At 41.1% G+C, this 21,326-nt stretch overlaps 1 protein-coding gene across 3 annotated transcripts in view; it reads right to left on the bottom strand.

Moving 5' to 3' along the window:
- The window catches only part of ARHGAP19 (Rho GTPase activating protein 19), a 70,889-nt gene extending 50,157 nt beyond the window's left edge, over positions 1 to 20,732 (bottom strand). For 2 of the 3 annotated variants that reach the window (XM_055559859.1, XM_055559858.1), the window contains exon 1: positions 20,588 to 20,732. In XM_055559859.1, coding sequence (XP_055415834.1) covers positions 20,588 to 20,643 — 56 coding nt within the window. In that variant the 5' untranslated portion in view covers positions 20,644 to 20,732. The other variant, XM_055559860.1, reaches the window with a different exon arrangement.
- Between the last annotated feature and the right edge of the window lie 594 nt (positions 20,733 to 21,326).

Here is a 21,326-nt window from a genome sequence, read left to right on the forward strand (position 1 = left end):
ATAGTTCCCAGGTAGCCACGAGGTCATGAGGGTAAACCAAAACATTTACAACCATTCTGGTTTTTGACTTTCAATACAGTATTCAATATAGTACATGAGATATTCAATACTTTATTATAAAATAGGCTTTGTTTTAAATGATTCTGACCAACTACAGGCTAATGTGAGTGGTCTGAGCATGTTTAAGTTAGGCTAGGCTAAGCTATCATGTTCAATAGGTTGGGTGTATTAAATGAATTTTCAACTCTATTGTAAAGCAAGGAAGAATTGTACTTGCTTAAGTAGCAAATTGTAGAGAAAAGCAAAGATGTATTTACCATTCAGGATAATGGTTACGTTTGGGGGTTAGTGATTATGAGAAGACAAGAGGGCATAAGGAGAGTTTCTAGGGTGCTAGCACTGTTTTGGGAAAAAGTATTAGGCTGTGGCAGAGAAGGCAATGGCACCCCACTCCAGTACTCTTGCCTGGAAAATCCATGGACAGAGAAGCCTGGTAGGCTGCAGTCCATGGGGTCGCTAAGAGTCGGACACGACTGAGCGACTTGACTTTCACTTTTCTCTTTCATGCATTGGAGAAGGAAATGGCAACCCACTCCAATATTCTTGCCTGGAGAATCCCAGGGATGGCGGAGCCTGGTGGGCTGCCGTCTATGGGGTCGCACAGAGTCGGACATGACTAAAGCGACTTAGCATTAGCATTAGCATTAGGCTGTGGGGAAACGGAGTGATTCATTTGAAGTAAATATGGAAAATGCTGAGATTTGTTGAAGCTGGGTATTAGAAAGAGTATTGATTATATTATTACTTGTATGTATAACCAGTATCTTTCATGACAATTTTTTTAAAAAACCAAGTATAGATTTGACCTAAATCTTGCTACAATTTGATGTAAATATCACAGAAAATCAAAATACAGTATATACTAAAGGTTAATTTCCTCATCATAAAAGTTTTTGCATAGAGGGCTAGTACCAGGAGAATTAGTAGTTAGGTATAAAGGCAAACAGAGATAGCAAAGACTTCAGTATTTAAGAGCATATACCAGGGCATTCAAAGCCGGTGCTCTGGGACAACCCAGAGGGATGGGGTGGGGAGGAAGGTGGGAGGGGGGTTCAGCATGGGGGTACACATGTACACCTGTGGCTGATCCATGTCGATGTATGGCAAAAACCACCACAATATTGTAAAGAATCAGCCTCCAATTAAAATAAATAAATTTGTTAAAAATTAAAATAAAGGACTATAAGAATAGAAGAAAAAAAAAGCATATACTAAGCAACCATCCCAAAGAGTAACAGAGGCAAGACTTATCCCTTAAAAAGGGTATTTTTTAATACCAATAGTCTGCAGTGATTACTTTTACCACTAGATGGAACTCTACATGTAAGGTGATATGCTTAGTGAAGGACTGGAAACAAAATCCACAGCTGAAAAATCAATTACATAAAAATGAAATGCAAGTGCTTTTAAAGCATTTTGAACCCATGAATCTGTAAAATTCAAGGCAGTGGGGGGAAAAAAAAAAAAAAAAAACCCTGTATCCTACAGATGTATCTTTTGGCTGACTACTACCAAAAATGCATACCCACAAAACTAAATGTTTCCTCCCTAGTGAATTGCTTAACTTGATTTGTTCTCCAAGAACCACAATCTTGGCAACATCTTTCAAAATATGAGCTATATTTAAAGTTGTCTAAACCTGACTTACCACCCTGAGAGAAGTATGCACTTTCTTACTATGTTTTCAACCTTAGCTGTGAAACATGGCTTTAAATGTGTCACTTTATTGAAGAGCTGTTAGATATGAATACATACAAGTATTAAACAAGAGGCTATTATTTCTCCCTTTTTCTACCTATACCAGCCAAAGTTAAACTGGTATGAAAGTTGTACATAAACAAAAAGGATAAAGTGGGCTCCAGGTGTTCAAGCTGGCAGGTTTTTTATAACACAGGTTAAGGCTGATAAGTAGTACCACAGTTTTTCAGGAAATAATATCCAATTCCTTAAACAAAAATTTTGAAACGCTTACATTCCAAGATCTGCCCTTAAGAGTAGCTGTCCAAGGTTTAGTAATATGGACCTCTTATCACTAATTTAGACTTCAGGCAATGGCACCCCACTCCAGTACTCCTGCCTGGAAAATCCCATGGACGGAGGAGCCTAGTGGGCTACAGTCCATGGGGTCGCTAAGAGTCGGACACGACTGAGCAACTTCACTTTGACTTTTCACTTTCATGCATGGGAGAAGGAAATGGAAACCCACTCCAGTGTTTTTGCCTGGAGAATCCCAGGGACGGGGGAGCCTGGTGGGCTGCCGTCTATGGGGTCGCACAGAGTCAGACATGACTGAAGCGACTTAGCAGCAGCAGTCTACAAAAATTTATTTGGTCCCTTTATTTGATCCCAACTTGAACTAATTTCAGACTACCAGAGCAACTTTATCTGAATTAAAGTGGCAGATGAATGAATTCCTCATCGTTTACCCTCTTAACCTAAACATTCTGCAAATGTGGTCAAGATTTTAACCCTATGATATGACAATAGAAAGTTCTCAGTCTAAAAGACTAATTTGTCTTCCTCTGAGTACCAATAATGCAAGTTAATTAACATATATTTAATTTGTCAATTTTTATCCCTTTGGGTGTCACAAGAATTGGTATTAATTCTGTTGCGGCCACTTCGCTTACTTTTTCTCACCAAGGCTGGTGAACAATTGGAAGAAAGTTTACTTGTATTGGAAAAGTAACATGAAAATTCCCTATTTATTTGGAGAAAGTTCTATAGGATGCTTCACTGACAAAAGAGTGTCTCTCTTATCATTACATAAAAGCTGTTTACCCCTCAAAAAAGTACAGTCAAAGCTTCAGGAGACTCTTTTCCTATCGACTTTAAATGCCATGAGTCTCAGGCAATTAAAACCAATGGATTTCTACCTATGATCAGATTACCTTTCAAAAGACTACTTCTAAATCCACTTGTTCCAAAGTCCAGAATGATACTATCCAAGAGACTGCTAATGCTTTTGCTCTGGCACATGACTGTTCGTATCTATACAACTTCACATATTGAAAATTCTTAAGAGTTTTAATATCTTAGTCAGTACTCAACGAACCTAATAGTAAGTCTCTTCATCAGCTAGCATAAGAAAGTGAGTTGCTTTTCTGAGGCACATATTAGCCAAACAAGAAATCAAATCACTCACATGTCATTTAAATTCAAACTAATTGTGATCTACCTAGTACTTTATAATTTTAAGAAGCTGTAAGGTACAGGAACAAACTAAAACAAACTAAACTAAGTCTGTGGTGCCCAAAAGTTTAAATTTCACTGAATACTATAAGATGCTATTTTGTTTTCCACTATCTCTATTTTCAAAAATACAAATGCTCAGCTATAGGTGCAATTAGGACATAGGCACCCAGAAGCCCCTGTGAGAGGTCTTTGAAAATTAGGTTGCAAATAATTTTTCTTTTACTGCATTTGCACATAAGTAAGTGTTATTATTATTATTTTAAAGAGATCTTTGGGTATTTGCTAAAACTCCTTTGAAATTGGAAGTAATTATGACGCTTTTTCCACTATGGTAAATCTTAAGCAACCACCACTTTGGGGAAATATCATACACTTTCTCACTCAACACTTTCTGAATGACACCAACTGTTGAGATATGTGATACTGAAAAGATGGATTCTAATATATGAAATTTTATGGTGCATGAAATTTTTTAAATTTAAATACCCCAATTTCTTTTCAACACTTTTAAAAAATTATTTTTTTTTTTTTTGACCATATCTCAGGGCTTATGAGATCTTAGTTCCCCAACCAGGGATTGAACCTGGGACCTTGGCAGTGAAAGCAGAGACCTAACTGCTGGACCACTTTTTATTTCTTAACTCCTAAAAAGAAACTACTGTGTCAGTTAAAATAGTTATGCTTTGAAAAATGTAGGCTTTATCCTCCGTACACACCTTAATACACACACTCTCAATTTAAATTTTAATGAAAATTTAACACAATGACGTAAGTGTATGCTTCATACTGGTGTACTTATTTTTAATATTTAAAAGCCATATTTGATGAAAAATCCAGATTGAAAAATGACTGATCTCTTGCTTAGGGTCATCCTAACAAAAGCAGCAGACTGAATAGCAGATCTAATTAAGGAGAGCTTGGTCGTAAGGACAGCTACTACAAAATGACCTGATCAAAAGGAAAAAAATAAAGTAGACCTTGTTATCTGAGTGAGAAAAACTATTATTGCAACCAATGACAGATTGTAGGGATTCCAAAATTCAGAAAACTTTAAAATGATAAATAGACTTAACCATACAAAAGCTGCTGCTGCTGCTGCTAAGTTGCTTCAGTCGTGTCCGACTCTGTGCGACCCCATAGACAGCAGCCCACCAGGCTCCCCCGTCCCTGGGATTCTCCAGGCAAGAACACTGGAGTGGGTTGCCATTTCCTTCCCCAATGTGTGAAAGTGAAAAGTGAAAGTGAAGTCACTCAGTTATGTCCAACTCTTAGCGACCCCATGGACTGTAGCCTACCAGGCTTCTCCGTCCATGGGATTTTCCAGGCAAGAGTACTGGAGTGGGGTGCCATTGCCTTCTCGGATAAAAAAGCTAGTCAGATTAAAAAAAAAAAAACAAACCTAGTCAGATGTCAAAGGGCTTACTACAGTGCATGTAGCTTTCTCTGATTAAAGTTTGACTTTCTTAGAGAGCAAGAAGTGTTTGAAGATAATGTCAAGAATGTTACTAAATACTATTGCTGTACACTTTCTTGGTTTCTCATCTTCTCCTAATTGTTAGTTTCCTGTTATTTGGTGAGTTATTTGGTGAGTTTTTTTTAATTTCATTGTTTTTAACATTCTTGGTTTTATCCTTGTAATTGTGTTCACCATAAAAATAAAACAAGTGAAGAACTTCTACATTATGTAATCCCAATGTCATTCTTTATAGTGCCTAAATTAATGAAGTTCGCCACTTCCCAAATGTATTGATATAATTAAGACACATACAGCAATTGTTCAATCTCATAGTTCAGCTTAACAAATCACCTGTATTTAATTTCATAACTGATATTGTTATTTATGTTTTCATCTGATTATCTTAGAAGCTATGGCTTTATACAGTTTTATAGTTTGATACTAACACATTTCCCATTATAAAATGTACTGTCATTAACTCACTCTATACTTTTAAAATTATTTATAAAGTAGATCACAAAACTTGTGAACTTCTGACAAAACTGTTCCTTTTTATTCTATCACTATATTTTAAAATTAAAGAAAAGAACAACAGTTTTCCTACAGTTCAGTTCAGTTCAGTTCAGTCGCTCAGTCTTGTCCGACTCTTTGCGACCGCATGAAATCGCAGCACGCCAGGCCTCCCTGTCCATCACCAACTCCCAGAGTTCACTCAGACTCACATCCATCGAGTCAGTGATGCCATCCAGCTATCTCATCCTCTGTCATCCCCTCCTCCTCCTGCCCCCAATCCCTCCCAGCACCAGAGTCTTTTCCAATGAGTCAACTCTTCACATAAGGTGGCCAAAGTACTGGAGTTTCAGGTTCAGCATCAGTCCTTCCAAAGAAATCCCAGGGCTGATCTCTTTCAGAATGGACTGGTTGGATCTCCTTGCAGTCCAAGGGACTCTCAAGAGTCTTCTCCAGCACCACAGTTCAAAAGCATCAATTTTTTGGCACTCAGCTTTCTTCACAGTCCAACTCTCACATCCATACATGATCACAGGAAAAACCATAGCCTTGACTAGACGAACCTTTGTTGGCAAAGTAATGTCTCTGCTTTTCAATATGCTATCTAGGTTGGTCATAACTTTCCTTCCAAGGAGAAAGCGTCTTTTAATTTCATGGCTGCAGTCACCATCTGCAGTGATTTTGGAGCCCAGAAAAATAAAGTCTGACACTGTTTCCACGGTTTCCCCATCTATTTCCCATGAAGTGATGGGACCAGATGCCATGATCTTCATCTTCCGAATGTTGAGCTTTAAGCCAGTTTTTTCACTCTCCACTTTCACTTCCATCAAGAGGCTTTTTAGTTCCTCTTCACTTTCTGCCATAAGGGTGGTGTCATGTGCCTATCTGAGGTTATTGATATTTCTCCCGGCAATCTTGATTTCAGCTTGTGCTTCTTCCAGCCCAGCGTTTCTCATGATGTACTCTGCATAGAAGTTAAATAAGCAGGGTGACAGTATACAGCCTTGACGTACTCCTTTTCCTATTTGGAACCAGTCTGTTGTTTCATGTCCAGTTCTAACTGTTGCTTCCTGAACTGCATACAGGTTTCTCAAGAGGCAGGTCAGGTGGTCTGGTATTCCCATCTCTTTTAGAATTTTCCATAGTTTATTGGGATCCACACAGTCAAAGGCTTTGGCATAGTCAATAAAGCAGAAATAGATGTTTTTCTGGAACTCTTGCTTTTTCCATGATCCAGCGGATGTTGGCAATTTGATCTCTGGTTCCTCTGCCTTTTCTAAAATCAGCTTGAACATCTGGAAGCTCACAGTTCATGTATTGCTGAAGCCTGGCTTGGAGAATTTTGAGCATTACTTTACCAGCGTGTGAGATGAGTGCAATTGTGCGGTAGTTTGAGCATTCTTTGAGCATAATATTTTAAAATTACAGAAAAGGACAACAGTTTTCCTACATTAGGCACTGAAGACTGTAACACAAAAGACAATAACAAGATCATTAACTGCCGGATGCACGGTACAGACAATGGAAGCTCTAGGAATTCAGAGGTAGGAGAGACTCTTTCACTCTTATACAAGGAGAGTTGAGATTTGCAGTAGGTCTTAAAGATGAGAAGGGTTTGACGGAGTTTGACAGTACTCACCTTGAGTACTCTGACTCCCATCCTCCTTTCAGACAGTTTCCGTTCTCCGAGACCCCGTCCTACAGGGCTCATCAGTGCTGCCTCCAAAGCCTGCCCCTGTGGCTGTGGCTGGCAGCCTCTACAGTAAGTCACCCTCTTGTTCCCATATTTTCGTTTTTTCATTTTCATCTACTCTCTTGCTCTGCTCCCTTCCATACCATTTTTCCAGTGCTTCCTAGTTTTTCACAAGCCGCAACTATTGAGCCTGTGCTCTGGAGTCCATGTGCAGCAACTGCTGAAGCCTGTGCACCCTACAGTCCATGCTCTGCAAAAAGAGAAGCCACCACAATGAGATGCCCACGCACCACACCTAGAGAGTAGCTCCCCCCTCGCCACGACTAAAGGAAAGCCCACGAAGCAACAAAGACTCAGCACAACCATAAGCTCAGCAGTAAAGAATCTGTCTGCAATGCAGACGCCGCAGGAGATGTGGGTTTGATCCCTGAGTCGGGAAGATTCCCTGGAGGAGGAAATGGCAACCCACTCCAATCTTCTTGTCTGGAGAATCCCACAGACAGAGAAGCCTAGCAGGCTACAGTCCACGGGGTCGTAGAGAGTTGGACACAACTGAAGAGACTTGGCAAGCATGCATGCTCACTGTGCATAGGCTTAAATAAATAAAATTATTTTTTAATTATACATATTTCAGATCATTATAAACATCAGTTTTTAAAACTTCATATAACTATATACCAGTAATCCCAAACAAAAAGACAAGAAATGTTAAAGTAGCTTGCTCAAAGACACATACTGTTTTAACTGAGGGAAAAGTTATCAGTAAACAACATATCTGCTGGGATCTTCATAAGTTTGAAACTGCAAAGATCCATGCTGTTGTTGCTGTTCTGTCAATATATCGTGTCCAACTCTTTGCGACCCCATGGACTGCAGCACATCAAGCTTCCCTGTTCTTCACTATCTCCCAGAGTTTGCTCGACCTCATATACATGGAACACTGATGCTATCTATCTCATCCTCTGCCACCCCCTTCTCCTCCCGCCTTCAATCTTTCCCAGCATCAGGGCCTTTTCCAGAGAGTCAGCTCTACACATCAGGTTGCCAAAGTATTGGAGCTTCAGCATCAGTCCTTCCAATGAATATTCAGGACTGCTTTCCTTTAGGATTGACTGGTTAGATCTCCTTGCAATCCAAGGGACTCCCAAGAGTCTTCTCCAAAACCACAGTTCAAACACATCAATTCTTTATCACTCAAGTTTCTTTATAGTCGAACTCTCACATCCATACATGAGTACTAGAAAACCATAGCTTTGACTAGATGGGCGTTTGTTGGCAAAGTAATGTCTCTGCTTTTTAATATGCTGTCTAGGTTGGTCATGGCTTTTCTTCCAATGAGTGTCTTTTAATTTCATGGCTGCAATCACCATCTACAGTGATTCTGGAGCCCAAAAAAATAGTCTCTCACTTTTTCCATTGTTTTCTCATATATTTGGGAATAGGTTATATATATTATATAGATTTTTATATAGATTTTATATATTTATATTAATATTATTATATTATATAATATTATATTTTATTGGAGAAGGCAATGGCACCCCACTCTAGTACTCTTGCCTGGAAAATCCCATGGGCGGAGGAGCCTAGTGGGCTGCAGTCCATGGGATCGCTAAGAGTCAGACAAGACTGAGCGACTTCACTTTCACTTTTCACTTTCCTGCACGGGAGAAGGAAATGGCAACCCACTCCAGTGTTCTTGCCTGGAGAATCCCAGGGACGGGGGAGCCTGGTGGGCTGCCGTCTATGGGGTCGCACAGAGTCCGACACGACTGAAGTGACTTAGCAGCAGCAGCTTTCACTTTCATTTCACTATCACTTTCAGCTCTTTAAGTACTTCTTCACTTTCTGCCATAAGGGTGGTGTCATCTGCATATCTGAGGTTATTGATATTTCTCCTGGCAATCTTCATTGCAGCTTGTGCTTCATCCAGCCCAGCATTTTGCATGATGTACTCTGCATATAAGTTAAATAAGCAGGTTGACAATATACAACTTTAACATACTCCTTTACGGATTTGGAACCAGTCTGTTGATCCATGTCCAGTTCCAACTGTTTCTTCTTGGCCTGCATAGGTAGGCCAAGATTTCTCAGGAGGCAGGTCAGGTGGTCTGGTATTCCCATCTCTTTCAGAATTTTCCACAGTTTGTTGTGATCCACATAGTCAAAGGCTTTGGCATAGTCAATAAAGCAGAAGTTTTTCTGGAACTCTCTTGCTTTTGCAATGATCCAATGGATATTGGCAATTTGATCTCTGGTTCCTCTGCCTTTTCTAAATCCAGCTTGAATATCTGGAAGTTCACAGTTTATGGTTCACCTACTGTTGAAGCCTGGCTTAGAGAATTTTGAGCATTACTTTACTAGCACATGAGATGAGTGCAACTGTGCAATAGTTTGAGCATTCTTTGGCATTGCCTTTCTTTGGGATTGGAATGAAAACTGACCTTTTCCAGTCCTGTGGCCACTGCTGAGTTTTCCAAATTTGCTGACATATTGAGTGCAGCACTTTCACAGCATCATCTTTCAGGATTTGGAATAGTTCAACTGGAATTCCATCACCTCCACTAGCTTTGTTCGTAGTGATGCTTCCTAAGGCCCACCTGACTTCACATTCCAGGATGTCTGGCTCTAGGTCAGTGATCACACCATCATGATTATCTGGGTCATGAAGATCTTTTTTGTATAGTTCTTCTGTGTATTCCTGCCACCTCTTTTTAATATCTTCTGCTTCTGTTAGGTCCATACCCTTTCTGTCCTTTATTGTGCCCATCTTTGCATGAAACGTTCCCTTGGTAGCTCTAATTTTCTTGAAGAAATCTCTAGTCTTTCCCATTCTGTTGTTTTCCTCTATTTTTCTGCATTAATCACTGAGGAAGGCTTTCTTATTTCTCCTTGCTATTCTTTGGAACTCTGCATTCAAATGGGTATATCTTTCCTTTTCTCCTTTGCTTTTCGCTTCTCTTCTTTTCTCAGCTATTTGTAAGGCCTCCTCAGCCATTTTGCCTTTCTTTTTCTTGAGGATGGTCTTGATCATTGCCTCCTGTACAGTGTCATGAACCTCCATCCATAGTTTTCAGGCACTCTGTCTCTCAGATCTAATCCCTTGAATCTGTTTGTCACTTCCACTGTATAATCCTAAGAGATTTAATTTAGGTCATACCCGAATGGTCTAGTAGTTTTCCCTACTTTCTTCAATTTAAGTCTGAATTTGGCAATAAGGAGTTCATGATCTGAGCCACACTCAGCTCCCGGTCTTGTTTTTGCTGACTGTATAGAGCTTCTCCATCTTTGGCTGCAAAGAATATAATCAATCTGATTTTGGTGTTGACCATCTGGTGATGTCCATGTGTAGAGTCTTTGCCTGTGTTGTTGGAAGAGGGTGTTTGCTATGACCAGTGCATTCTCTTGGCAAAACTCTATTAGCCTTTGCCCTTCTTCATTCTGTACTCCAAGGCCAAATTTGCCTGTTACTCCAGGTATCTCTTGACTTCCTCCTTTTGCATTCCAGTCCTCTATAATAAAAAGGACATCTTTTTTGGCTGTTAGTTCTAGAAGGTCTTGTAGGTCTTCATAGAACCATTCAACTTCAGCTTCTTCAGCGTTACTGGTTGGGGCATAGACTTGGATTACCATGATATTGAATGATTTGCCTTGGAAACGAACAGAGATCATTCTGTCGTTTTTGAGATTGCATCCAAGTACTGCATTTTGGACTATTTTGTTGACTATGATAGCTACTCCATTTCTTCTACGAGATTCCTGCCCACAGTAGTAGATATAATGGTCATCTGAGTTAAATTCACCCATTCCTGTCCATTTTAGTTCACTGATTCCTAAAATGTCGATGTTCACTCTTGCCATGTCCTGTTTGACCACTTCGAATTTGCTTTGATTCATGGACCTAACATTCCAGGTTCCTATGCAATATTGCTCTTTACAGCATAGGACTTTACTTTCATCACCAGTCACATCCACAACTGGGTGTTGCTTTTGCTTTGGCTCCGTCTCTTCATTCTTTCTGGAGTTATTTTTCCACTGTTCTCCAGTAGCATATTGGGCACCTACCGACCTGGGGAATTCATCTTTCAGTGTCCTATCTTTTTGCCTTTGCATACTGTTCATGGGGTTCTCAAGGCAAGAATACTGAAGTGGTTTGCCATTCCGTTCTCTAGTGGACCACATTTTGTCAGAACTCTCCAGCATGACCCATCCATCTTTGATGGCCCTACATGGCATGGCTCATAGTCTCACTGAGTTAGACAAGGTTGTGGTCCATGTGATCAGTTTGATTAGTTTTCTGTGATTGTGGTTTTCATTCCGTCTGCCCTCTGATGGATAAGGATAAGAGGCTTATGGAAGCTTCCACCTCATACTTCTCTATAGAATAGAGCTAGGCAGTGTTGCAGCAAGGGAAACCAGGAACTTGGAGATAAGATGATTTTCCATGTGCCAGTCACCAACTTATTGCCTCTCATTCATCACTGACTACTCTGCAAAAATGGAGCCAGAGCCTCTAAGTATACTTCCTTTTCTAGCTGGTACAATGTTCAGCATTACTGATAAAGAACACTGCAGAGACAGAGCAGGAAGCAAGGCCTTTCCCTTTAGGGTTTCACGCTGCTCCTCTAGGGAAGCTCCTGCAGCGTGCACAGCTTCTCCACTGACAGGCTCCAGGTTATAGCAGTCAGCAGCACCCATAAGCCAGCTGCTTTCTACCCACACACCCCCCCATCCCTGAGACATCTCGCTATGCACAGCTTTCCCAAGTATCCTAAAGGGGTGGGTTTCAGGAAGGTTCCTGAAGGTGAATTTCAAACAAGTTCTACCACATTATTTCTCTGCCATTCTGTGGCTCCAACGTGGGATCTCTGCCCTACGGTATCTATCTCTTCTTAGCACATTCTATCTCAGCCCTAAGAATTATAGTGGATTCTTTTTATCCAGCTTTATCAAGGTATAATTAGCAGAAAAAATGATAAGATATAGTATTTATAAAGTGTACAGCATGATGACTTGATATACATATGCAGCGCATAGTTGATGCTGGTTTCTATCTGTAATTCTTTAGTGATCTCTTTATTTATTAGCCAATCCCTTGTTACTCCAATTCCCTGTTAGAATCAATAACTCTTTATACTAAACTTTCTTTCTTCAAATTACTATATAGTTTCTGTGTCCTAGTTGAACGCTGATCAGGTAAAACTAGCAAAACATCAGCACAAAATAGATGGACTCTGGCATTTCTAGAAACATGGTTAATAAAATGTAATCAATAGGGTTTACTCAAGGTAGCCAGAAGGTATCTTCAGGAAGAAAGTACTGATAAGTGCTGATTAAAACACAAAAGAAAGCAATAATCTAATCAATCAACTGTAATAAGTCTCTTTCAAACATAAAATGGGACAATCTGACAAACAGATCAGGTATATTCTTTTTTCATTTTTTACTGAAGCATAGTCGATTTACAATGTTTCAGACAAAGTGATTCAGTTATATATGTGTGTATGCGTATTCTTTTTTCAGATTCTTTTCCACTACAGATTATTAGAAGACACTGAAGACAGTTCCCTGTGCTACTGCCGGATAGGTCCTTGTTGTTTATTTTAGATATAGTATGTGTTCTTTCTCCTTTGGTAAACATAAACTTGTTTTCTATGTCTATGAATCTACTTCTGGTTTGTTCAGTTTAGCTCAGTTCAGTCGCTCAGTCGTGTCCAACTCTGCGACCCCATGAATTGCAGCACACCAGCCTCCCTGTCCATCACCAACTCCCGGAGTTCACTCAGACTCATGTCCATTGAGTCAGTGATGCCATCCAGCCATCTCATCCTCTGTCGTCCCCTTCTCCTCCTGCCCCCTATCCTTCCCAGCATCAGAGTCTTTTCCAATGAGTCAACTCTTTGCATAAGGTGGCCAAAGCACTGGAGTTTCAGCTTTAGCATCAGTCCTTCCAAAGAAATCCCAGGGCTCATCTCTTTCAGAATGGACTGGTTGGATCTCCTTGCAGTCCAAGGGACGCTCAAGAGTCTTCTCCAACACCACAGTTCAAAAGCATCAATTCTTCTGCGCTCAGCCTTCTTCACAGTCCAACCCTCACATCCATACATGATCACAGGAAAAACCATAGCCTTGACTAGACGAACCTTTGTTGGCAAAGTAATGGCTCTGCTTTTCAATATGCTATCTAGGTTGGTCATAACTTTCCTGCCAAGGAGTAAGTGTCTCTTAATTTCATGGCTGCAGTCACCATCTGCAGTGATTTTGGAGCCCAAAAAAATAAACACTGTTTCCATTGTTTCCCCATCTATTTCCCATGAAGTGATGGGGCCAGATGCCATGATCTTCGTTTTCTGAATGTTGAGTTTTAAGCCAACTTTTTCACTCTCCTCTTTCACTTTCATCAAGAGGCTTTTTAGTTCCTCTTCACTTTCTGCCATAAGGGTGGTGTTATCTGCATATCTGAGGTTATTGATATTTCTCCCGGCAATCTTGATTCCAGCTTGTGTTTCTTCCAGTCCAGTGTTTCTCATGATGTACTCTGCATAGAAGTTAAATAAGCAGGGTGACAATATACAGCCTTGACGTACTCCTTTTCCTATTTGGAACCAGTCTGTTGTTTCATGTCCAGTTCTAACTGTTGCTTCCTGACCTGCATACAGATTCTCAAGAGGCAGGTCAGGTGGTCTGGTATTCCCGTCTCTTGAAGAATTTTCCATAGTTTCTTGGGATCCACACAGTCAAAGGCTTTGGCATAGTCAATAAAGCAGAAATAGATGTTTTTCTAGAACTCTCTTGCTTTTTCCATGATCCAGCGGATGTTGGCAATTTGATCTCTGGTTCCTCTGCCTTTTCTAAAATCAGCTTAAACATCTGGAAGTTCACGGTTCACATATTGCTGAAGCCTGGCTTGGAGAATTTTGAGCATTACTTTACTAGCTTGTGCTGCTGCTGCTGCTAAGTCACTTCAGTCGTGTCCGACTCTGTGTGACCCCATAGATGGCAGCCCACCAGGCTCCCCCGTCCCTGGGATTCTCCAGGCAAGAACACTGGAGTGGGTTGCCATTTCCTTCTCCAATGCATGAAAATGAAAAGTAAAAGTGAAACCGCTCAGTCGTGTCCGACTCTTAGCGACCCCATGGACTGCAGCCCACCAGGCTCCTCCGTCCATGGGATTTTCCAGGCAAGAGCACTGGAGTGGGGTGCCATTGCCTTCTCCTACTAGGGTGTGAGATGAGTGCAAATAAGTTCATTTATATACTTTATGCAAATTACCTAAATTGCCTTATCAATTGGCTTATGAACCTGAATGGAATCAGTCCTTAAGTCCATTTAACAGATAAAACAGTTTTTTGAACTTGCATTAACAAAAAGACTGCTGCTCTCTAAGGACCTTCCCCACAACCACCCAGAAACCTCCTTCTTCAACACTGTTTAACCTTACAAACTCTACAGCTAAAAGTTAGAGGCAAAGAAAGGTAGCCCATTGACCAGTTTATAAAGATTAACTTTAAAATTCTATTTTCTTCTTCCCCTCTCCTCCCACCAAGAGTGCCCTTTCCTGTAAATAAACTCTCTAAGCCAGATAAACTGATAAAAATGCAAAATAAAAAGATTCTGATTCCAGAAAGACCCCTAAAGAATCTATTCCTCATTTCAGTTCACAGAATTTGACAGTACAAATAACAAATTAGATTCAGGGAGTTCTCTGGTGGTCAAGTGGTTAGGACTCGGTGCTCTTGCTGCCATGGGCCCATTAATCCCTGTTCGGGAAACTAAGATCTCGAACACCTCACAGCTCAGCAGCCAAAAAAACTGGATTCAGACATTTTTAAACCATGTTTTCTACTTTTACAAGTGAGAACAGAAAATTCTTCCTAAGATCAACAGGTTCTGTCTATCACTTTTCTTGAAGGGCCACACTGCTGTCTTCTAAGAGAAAAGAACAATGTAATTTTAAAAAGGGACTTTACAAAGTCTACACTGTAGTGATTCAGCAGGATACAGGGCACTTTCCCCATCTTCAGACACCTTCCTTATCCTCCAAAAACATTTCCAAACTGGGATGTAACTATCCCAAAGTCTGTTCCAAAGCTTCCTGCTATTCCTAAGTCCCATGGGCAGGGCTCCAAAACCTAGACACTGCTGGTATATTAACTGTCTCCAACTTTTCACAAATGCTTTCACTTCCAGGACTTGCTCTGCCTCTCTCCACTCCTGTATGTTCTTGTTTGCTTTTCTGGTTCACAGTGGGTTTCTTTTTTTCAGGGAATATTGAGGTTAAAAAGCCTGTGACTCTTTGTTATCAATTTCCCCTCTTCATCTAATAATAGTTAGGACTTTCTTTTTATGCCTCTTTTCAACTCAAAAAATACTGAGCCATATTTCCCTACTGCCAATTATGTGGGTAGGTGGCTATAATTCTTTTCCTGCTTTTGTTTTTTCTCTCCTTGGCCCTTGAGAGTCTCTACTTTTTTTTCTATTATTTTTATACTACTACTGGTAGAGTAGATAGCTTCAGTTTGTGGATTTCCCTTATTAGATGCAGGCTTAAAATAATAATGAAAAAATAGAACTAGAAAGCAAAACAGTTCTAAACAGATGATCATATATTCTCCATTCAACATGCAAATATATATTACTTTGTGCAAATCAGACAATTCTTTCCTCTTCTTTATGGACCACAAGGGACCATATCACCAATAGAAGATTAGAAAGGTTAATATCTGCAGAGCATAAAGTAATTTGCATGGCATCTATCACAAGGTAATATTTTTGTCTTAAAAATACCAAAAACTACTATTCATTCATTACTGACCACCTTGCTATTGTTGTTCAGTCAGTAAGTCGTGCCTGACTCTTTGTGAACCCATGGACTGCAGGACACCAGGCCTCCCTGTCCCTCACTATCTCCTGTAGTTTGCTCAAGTTCATGTCCACTGAGTTGGTGATGCTATCCAACCATCTCATTCTCTGCTCCCCTCCTTTCCTTTTGTCTTCAATCTTTCAAAACCATCAGGGTCTTTTCCAATGAGTGAGCTGTTTGCATCAAGCGGCCAAAGTATTGGCCAGTAAACTGTAGACCACCTACACAAACCTAATTGTTGGGAATACATAATAAAAATATACATGACCTGCCCTCAAAAAGCCCTTAGAAAACTCAACTTCTCTATGAACTATTTCAGGTTCAGATAACAGTCTGTGAATATCGACTGATTATGTAACTAATACTATTGCCCCAAATTTAAATTCAAATAGCAATATCCTTTAAAGAAATTCAAACTATTACTGCTGTCGAATGTTATTTTGTCTTCAGATTTTCATCACAATTCAAGATTTTAGAGCAGGCTAAAGGATGATCTAATCAAACTCATCAATTCCCTCTACAGTTTCTGGGGGGGGAAAATGACCTAACCATTTACAGGCAGCTCCAAGAGGGGAAAATTCTTCCCAATAAAATATGAAATAACATACAACCACTCCCATCTCTGCTAAGTAATGAGTCCAGGTCCTACCCACAAACCCAGTTTTTGGAGATGTGCATTCTCCTATTCAATACAAACAGCACCAACAGATACCAACCAAAAGTTTTACTCATTTACACTGGGGCAATGTATACAACACAGGCCTGGCAGGCTAAAGCCCAGAGGGTTGCAAAAAAGTCAGACTCCCATATGTAAAATAGATAGCCAACAGGAATTTGCTGTGTATGGCTCAGGAAACTCAAACAAGGGCTCTATATCAACCTAGAGGTGTGGGATGGGGAGGGAGATGGGAGGGAGGTTCAGAAGGGAGGGGATATATGTATACCTATACTACCGCACAATTGCACTTATTTCACATGCTAGTAAAGTAATGCTCAAAATTCTCCAAGCCAGGCTTCAGCAATACGTGAACCGTGAACTTCCAGATGTTCAAGCTGGTTTTAGAAAAGGCAAAGGAACCAGAGATCAAATTGCCAACATCCGCTGGATCATGGAAAAAGCAAGAGAGTTCCAGAAAAACATCTATTTCTGCTTTATTGACTATGCCAAAGCCTTTGACTGTGTGGATCCCAAGAAACTATGGAAAATTCTTCAAGAGACGGGAATACCAGACCACCTGACCTGCCTCTTGAGAATCTGTATGCAGGTCAGGAAGCAACAGTTAGAACTGGACATGAAACAACAGACTGGTTCCAAATAGGAAAAGGAGTACGTCAAGGCTGTACATTGTCACCCTGCTTATTTAACTTATAATCAGAGTACATCATGAGAAACGCTGGGCTGGAAGAAACACAAGCTGGAATCAAGATTGCCGGGAGAAATATCAATAACCTCAGATAGGCACATGACACCACCCTTATGGCAGAAAGTGAAGAGGAACTAAAAAGCCTCTTGATGGAAGTGAAAGTGGAGAGTGAAAAAGTTGGCTTAAAGCTCAACATTCAGAAAACTAAGATCATGGCATCTGGTCCCACCACTTCATGGGAAATAGATGGGGAAACAATGGAAACAGTGTCAGACTTTATTTTTGGGGGCTCCAAAATCACTGCAGATGGTGACTGCAGCCATGAAATTAAAAGACACTTACTCCTTGGCAGGAAAGTTATGACCAACCTAGATAGCATATTGAAAAGCAGAGCCATTACTTTGCCAACAAAGGTTCGTCTAGTCAAGGCTATGGTTTTTCCTGTGATCATGTATGGATGTGAGGGTTGGACTGTGAAGAAAGCTGAGCGCAGAAGAATTGATGCTTTTGAACTGTGGTGTTGGAGAAGACTCTTGAGCGTCCCTTGGACTGCAAGGAGATCCAACCAGTCCATTCTGAAAGAGATGAGCCCTGGGATTTCTTTGGAAGGACTGATGCTAAAGCTGAAACTCCAGTACTTTGGCCACCTTATGCGAAGAGTTGACTCATTGGAAAAAACTCTGGTGCTGGGAGGGATTGGGGGCAGGAGGAGAAGGGGACAACAGAGGATGAGATGGCTGGATGGCATCACTGACTCGATGGACGTGAGTCTGAGTGAACTCCGGGAGTTGGTGATGGACAGGGAGGCCTGGCGTGCTGCGATTCATGGGGTCGCAAAGAGTCGGACAAGACTGAGCAACTGATTTGAACTGATGGCTGATTCATGTTGAGGTTTGACAGAAAACAACAAAATTTTGTAAAGCAATTATCCTTCAATAAAAAAATAATTAAAAAAAAAAAAAGAGTCAGACTTGACTTAGAGACTCAACAAACAACACTGTAAATAAGCTCACTCTACTGAATTCCAGACTGAACTAAGGCTTCCCTGGTGGCTCAGACGGTAAAGCATCTGCTTACAATGTGGGAGACCCAGGTTAGATCCCTAGGCTGGGAAGATCCTCTGGAGAAGGAAATGACAACCCACTCTAGTACTCAGAACATCCCATGGATGGAGGGGTGTGGTAGTCTACAGCCCATGGGGTCGCAGAGTCGAACACGACTGAACAACCTCACTTTCTTTTTTCTTTCACTGAATTCCAATATGCATTTTCTCAATTAAGACAACTAAGTTCTTAAAGCTGGGGTAAAACCACCTAGAAATTCTTTCTAGGAAAAGCTGACTTGGGAGTGTGCTAACTTGGGAGAAAACACTGTAAAAATAAAGCAATGATTTCCTAAACTGATTCCTCTGATTTGTTCTTTAGTTCTTCTACTAGAAGAACAAAAAACTATTAAGTATGGAGTGGTTATTAACTACTAGGTTCAGCACTGACAGCTTTAAAAGGATTGTCTGGTTTAATCCTGACATTCTCGGGAGTAGACATCATTATGTCTGTTTACAAATGAAGAAACTGAAGCTGAGAGAAGTTTAAAAATTGGCCCAAGTATTTTATTGTTTTTAGTGCTCCTATAATTATGATTCTTTTCCTAATTTCCTTTTCAGATAGTTCATTCTTAGTGTATAGAATCATAACTGATTTTTGTATGTTAATTTTGTATCCTGCAACTTGAACCTGTTCATAAATTCGAAGTTTGTTTTTTTTTTTTGTTAGCATCTTAAGGATTTCCTACATACAAAATCATGTCTTCAAAGAGGGATAACTTTACTTCTTCCTTTTCTTATTTCAATCCCTCCTTGTTTCTTTTTCTTGCCTAATTGCTCTGGCTAGGACTTCCAATACTATGTTGAGCAGAAGTGGCAAGAGTGGGCAGCCTTGCCTTGTTCCTCAACACAGTCAGTATCATCTCACATCTGTCAGGATGGCTATGATTAAAAAAAAAAAAAATGTTGGTGAGGACCTGGAGAATCTGGAACCTTTGTACACTGTTGGCAGGAAAACAAAACAGGGCAGTGCATAGCTCAGTGGTAAAGAATCCACCTACCAATGCAGAAGACACCAGTTTGATCCCTAGGTCTCCTGGCAACCCACTCCAGTATCCCTGCCTGGGAAATCTCATGGACAGAGGAGCCTGGCGGGCTATAGTCCATAGGGTTGCAAAAGAGTCAGACACAACTTAGAGACTAAACAACAGCAGCGAGCAGCCTAGAAGTTCACACAAAAAAAATTAAAATAGAACTACCCTAGGACCCAGAAATTTCCTTCTTTGTATTTATCCAAAAGTATGAAATTAGGATCTCAAAGAATTATTAACAAGTCTCATGTTCACTGAGGCACAATTAACAAAAGCCAAGATGTGGCAACAACCTAAATGTCCATGGACATATGAATATATACAGGCAAACTATGGTATATACATAGAGTGGAATATTACTCGCCTTTACAAAAGAAAATTCTGCAGTATGTGACAGTGTGGATGAAACTTGAGGACATTATGCTAACTGAAATAAGCCAGTTGCAGAAAGACAAATGATTCCACTTATATGAGATATCCGCTTACACGAGATGTCTAAAATGGTCAAAGTCACAGAATTAAAGAATGGAATGGGGCTTGCTAGCAGCTGGGAGAAGAGCAATGGGAAGTTACTATTAAAGTTTTAGTTAAGCAAAATGAATAAGCTTTTGAGAATTACTGCACAACACTACCTACAGTCGACAGCACTCACTGTGCTCTTAAAATTTTACCAACAGGGTAGATCTCATGCTAAGTGTTTTCACTACTCTAAAATTTTTCAAATGTTTAACTGATCCAAGGACTCAAATCCATATCTAAACGACACTCAAATCTGTGCTCCGAATTAACCATATAAACTGCCTCGGAAGAGATTAAAAAGTACTGACAGCGTTCTCCCCCTACTTCCCTGGTGGCTCAGACGGTAAAGCGTCTGTCTACAACGCGGGAGACCCAGGGGTCGCAAAGAGTCGGACACGACTGAGCGACTGATCTGATCTGATCTGACAGCGTTCTCTCCCAGCGCTGTGCGACGTTGGGGAATTCGCTTAACAGCTCTGGGCTTGTTTCCTCACCATCGAGATGAGTCTCAGCGCAAAGGCACGCAGCGTTGCCACCACAAACAGGTCGGTTTGCAGCCAACCCCGCTAGTGGACCTCCCAATAGCAACAGCAGGATCAAGCAGGGTCCTGGCTGTGCCCAGCGCCGGCGCCAGACCACCGAGCCTCAGTCCCTGCAGGCGCAAAGATGAGAAACGCCGCAGAAAAAAAGAACAAAGCCTGGCTCCCTGGGTCACCGTGACCCAAGAGAAAGGCGTCAGTACGACCAGCCCACTGCCTCGTTTCCTAGGCAGCTGGACCAAGAACTGGGCTCACCTCCGGCCAGGCTCCGGGGCTGGCACCTCCCCTTCACTCTGCGCCTCAGTCGCCATCTTAGTCAGCAAACTTCTTTCACCGCCCCCAACCCTGGCCCCGCCCTCATGCCTTTCGATTGGCTAAAGTCTTCCCTTCCTTTTTTATACGATTGGATAACTTGCCCGCCCCTCCTCAACCCGAATAGCTTCATGACATTATTGGTCTGTTCAAATAACTAACCGTCATTAGTGGCCCCCTGTCGTGGCGGAAAAGAAAGGGGTGAGGGGCCAAGGAGGGGGCGGTGGGAAACCCAGCCCCGCGGCCTGCGGGAAACCCAGCCCCGCGGCCTGCGGGGAGTTGTAGTTTCTTATTTTGATTAACTCTTCGGATTCCACCGACTTTTAGCTTCAAGTCAGAAATATACAGCTTACGCTCAAATTCTGTCCTGATGTGTAAGTCTCAGAATTACAGAATTGTCGGACTTGAAAACGACTTCAAGAGTCACTGTCTAAAATGGCAAGATTAGTTTTCTGTCCTGATACAGAGGTACAGAGTGGCAGACAAGAAGTACTTACTAAATTTGTTTCACAGCCTGCTTTCTTCAGACAGCATACCAGTGGGTCACTTCATTCCACCCGCTCCCTTCTGGCTTCCCAGGGAAGCCACAGTTTGCCTCTCTGATCTGAATCATGGAGCCAAAACCTGCCTAATTTTGTCCCTGGCCGAGCTTTAATCCTCAGAGAGAAAGAATCATAATCAT

Source organism: Bubalus kerabau, chromosome 22 (genome assembly GCF_029407905.1).
Source record: "Bubalus kerabau isolate K-KA32 ecotype Philippines breed swamp buffalo chromosome 22, PCC_UOA_SB_1v2, whole genome shotgun sequence".
In the NCBI taxonomy this organism is placed as follows: domain Eukaryota; kingdom Metazoa; phylum Chordata; class Mammalia; order Artiodactyla; family Bovidae; genus Bubalus; species Bubalus kerabau.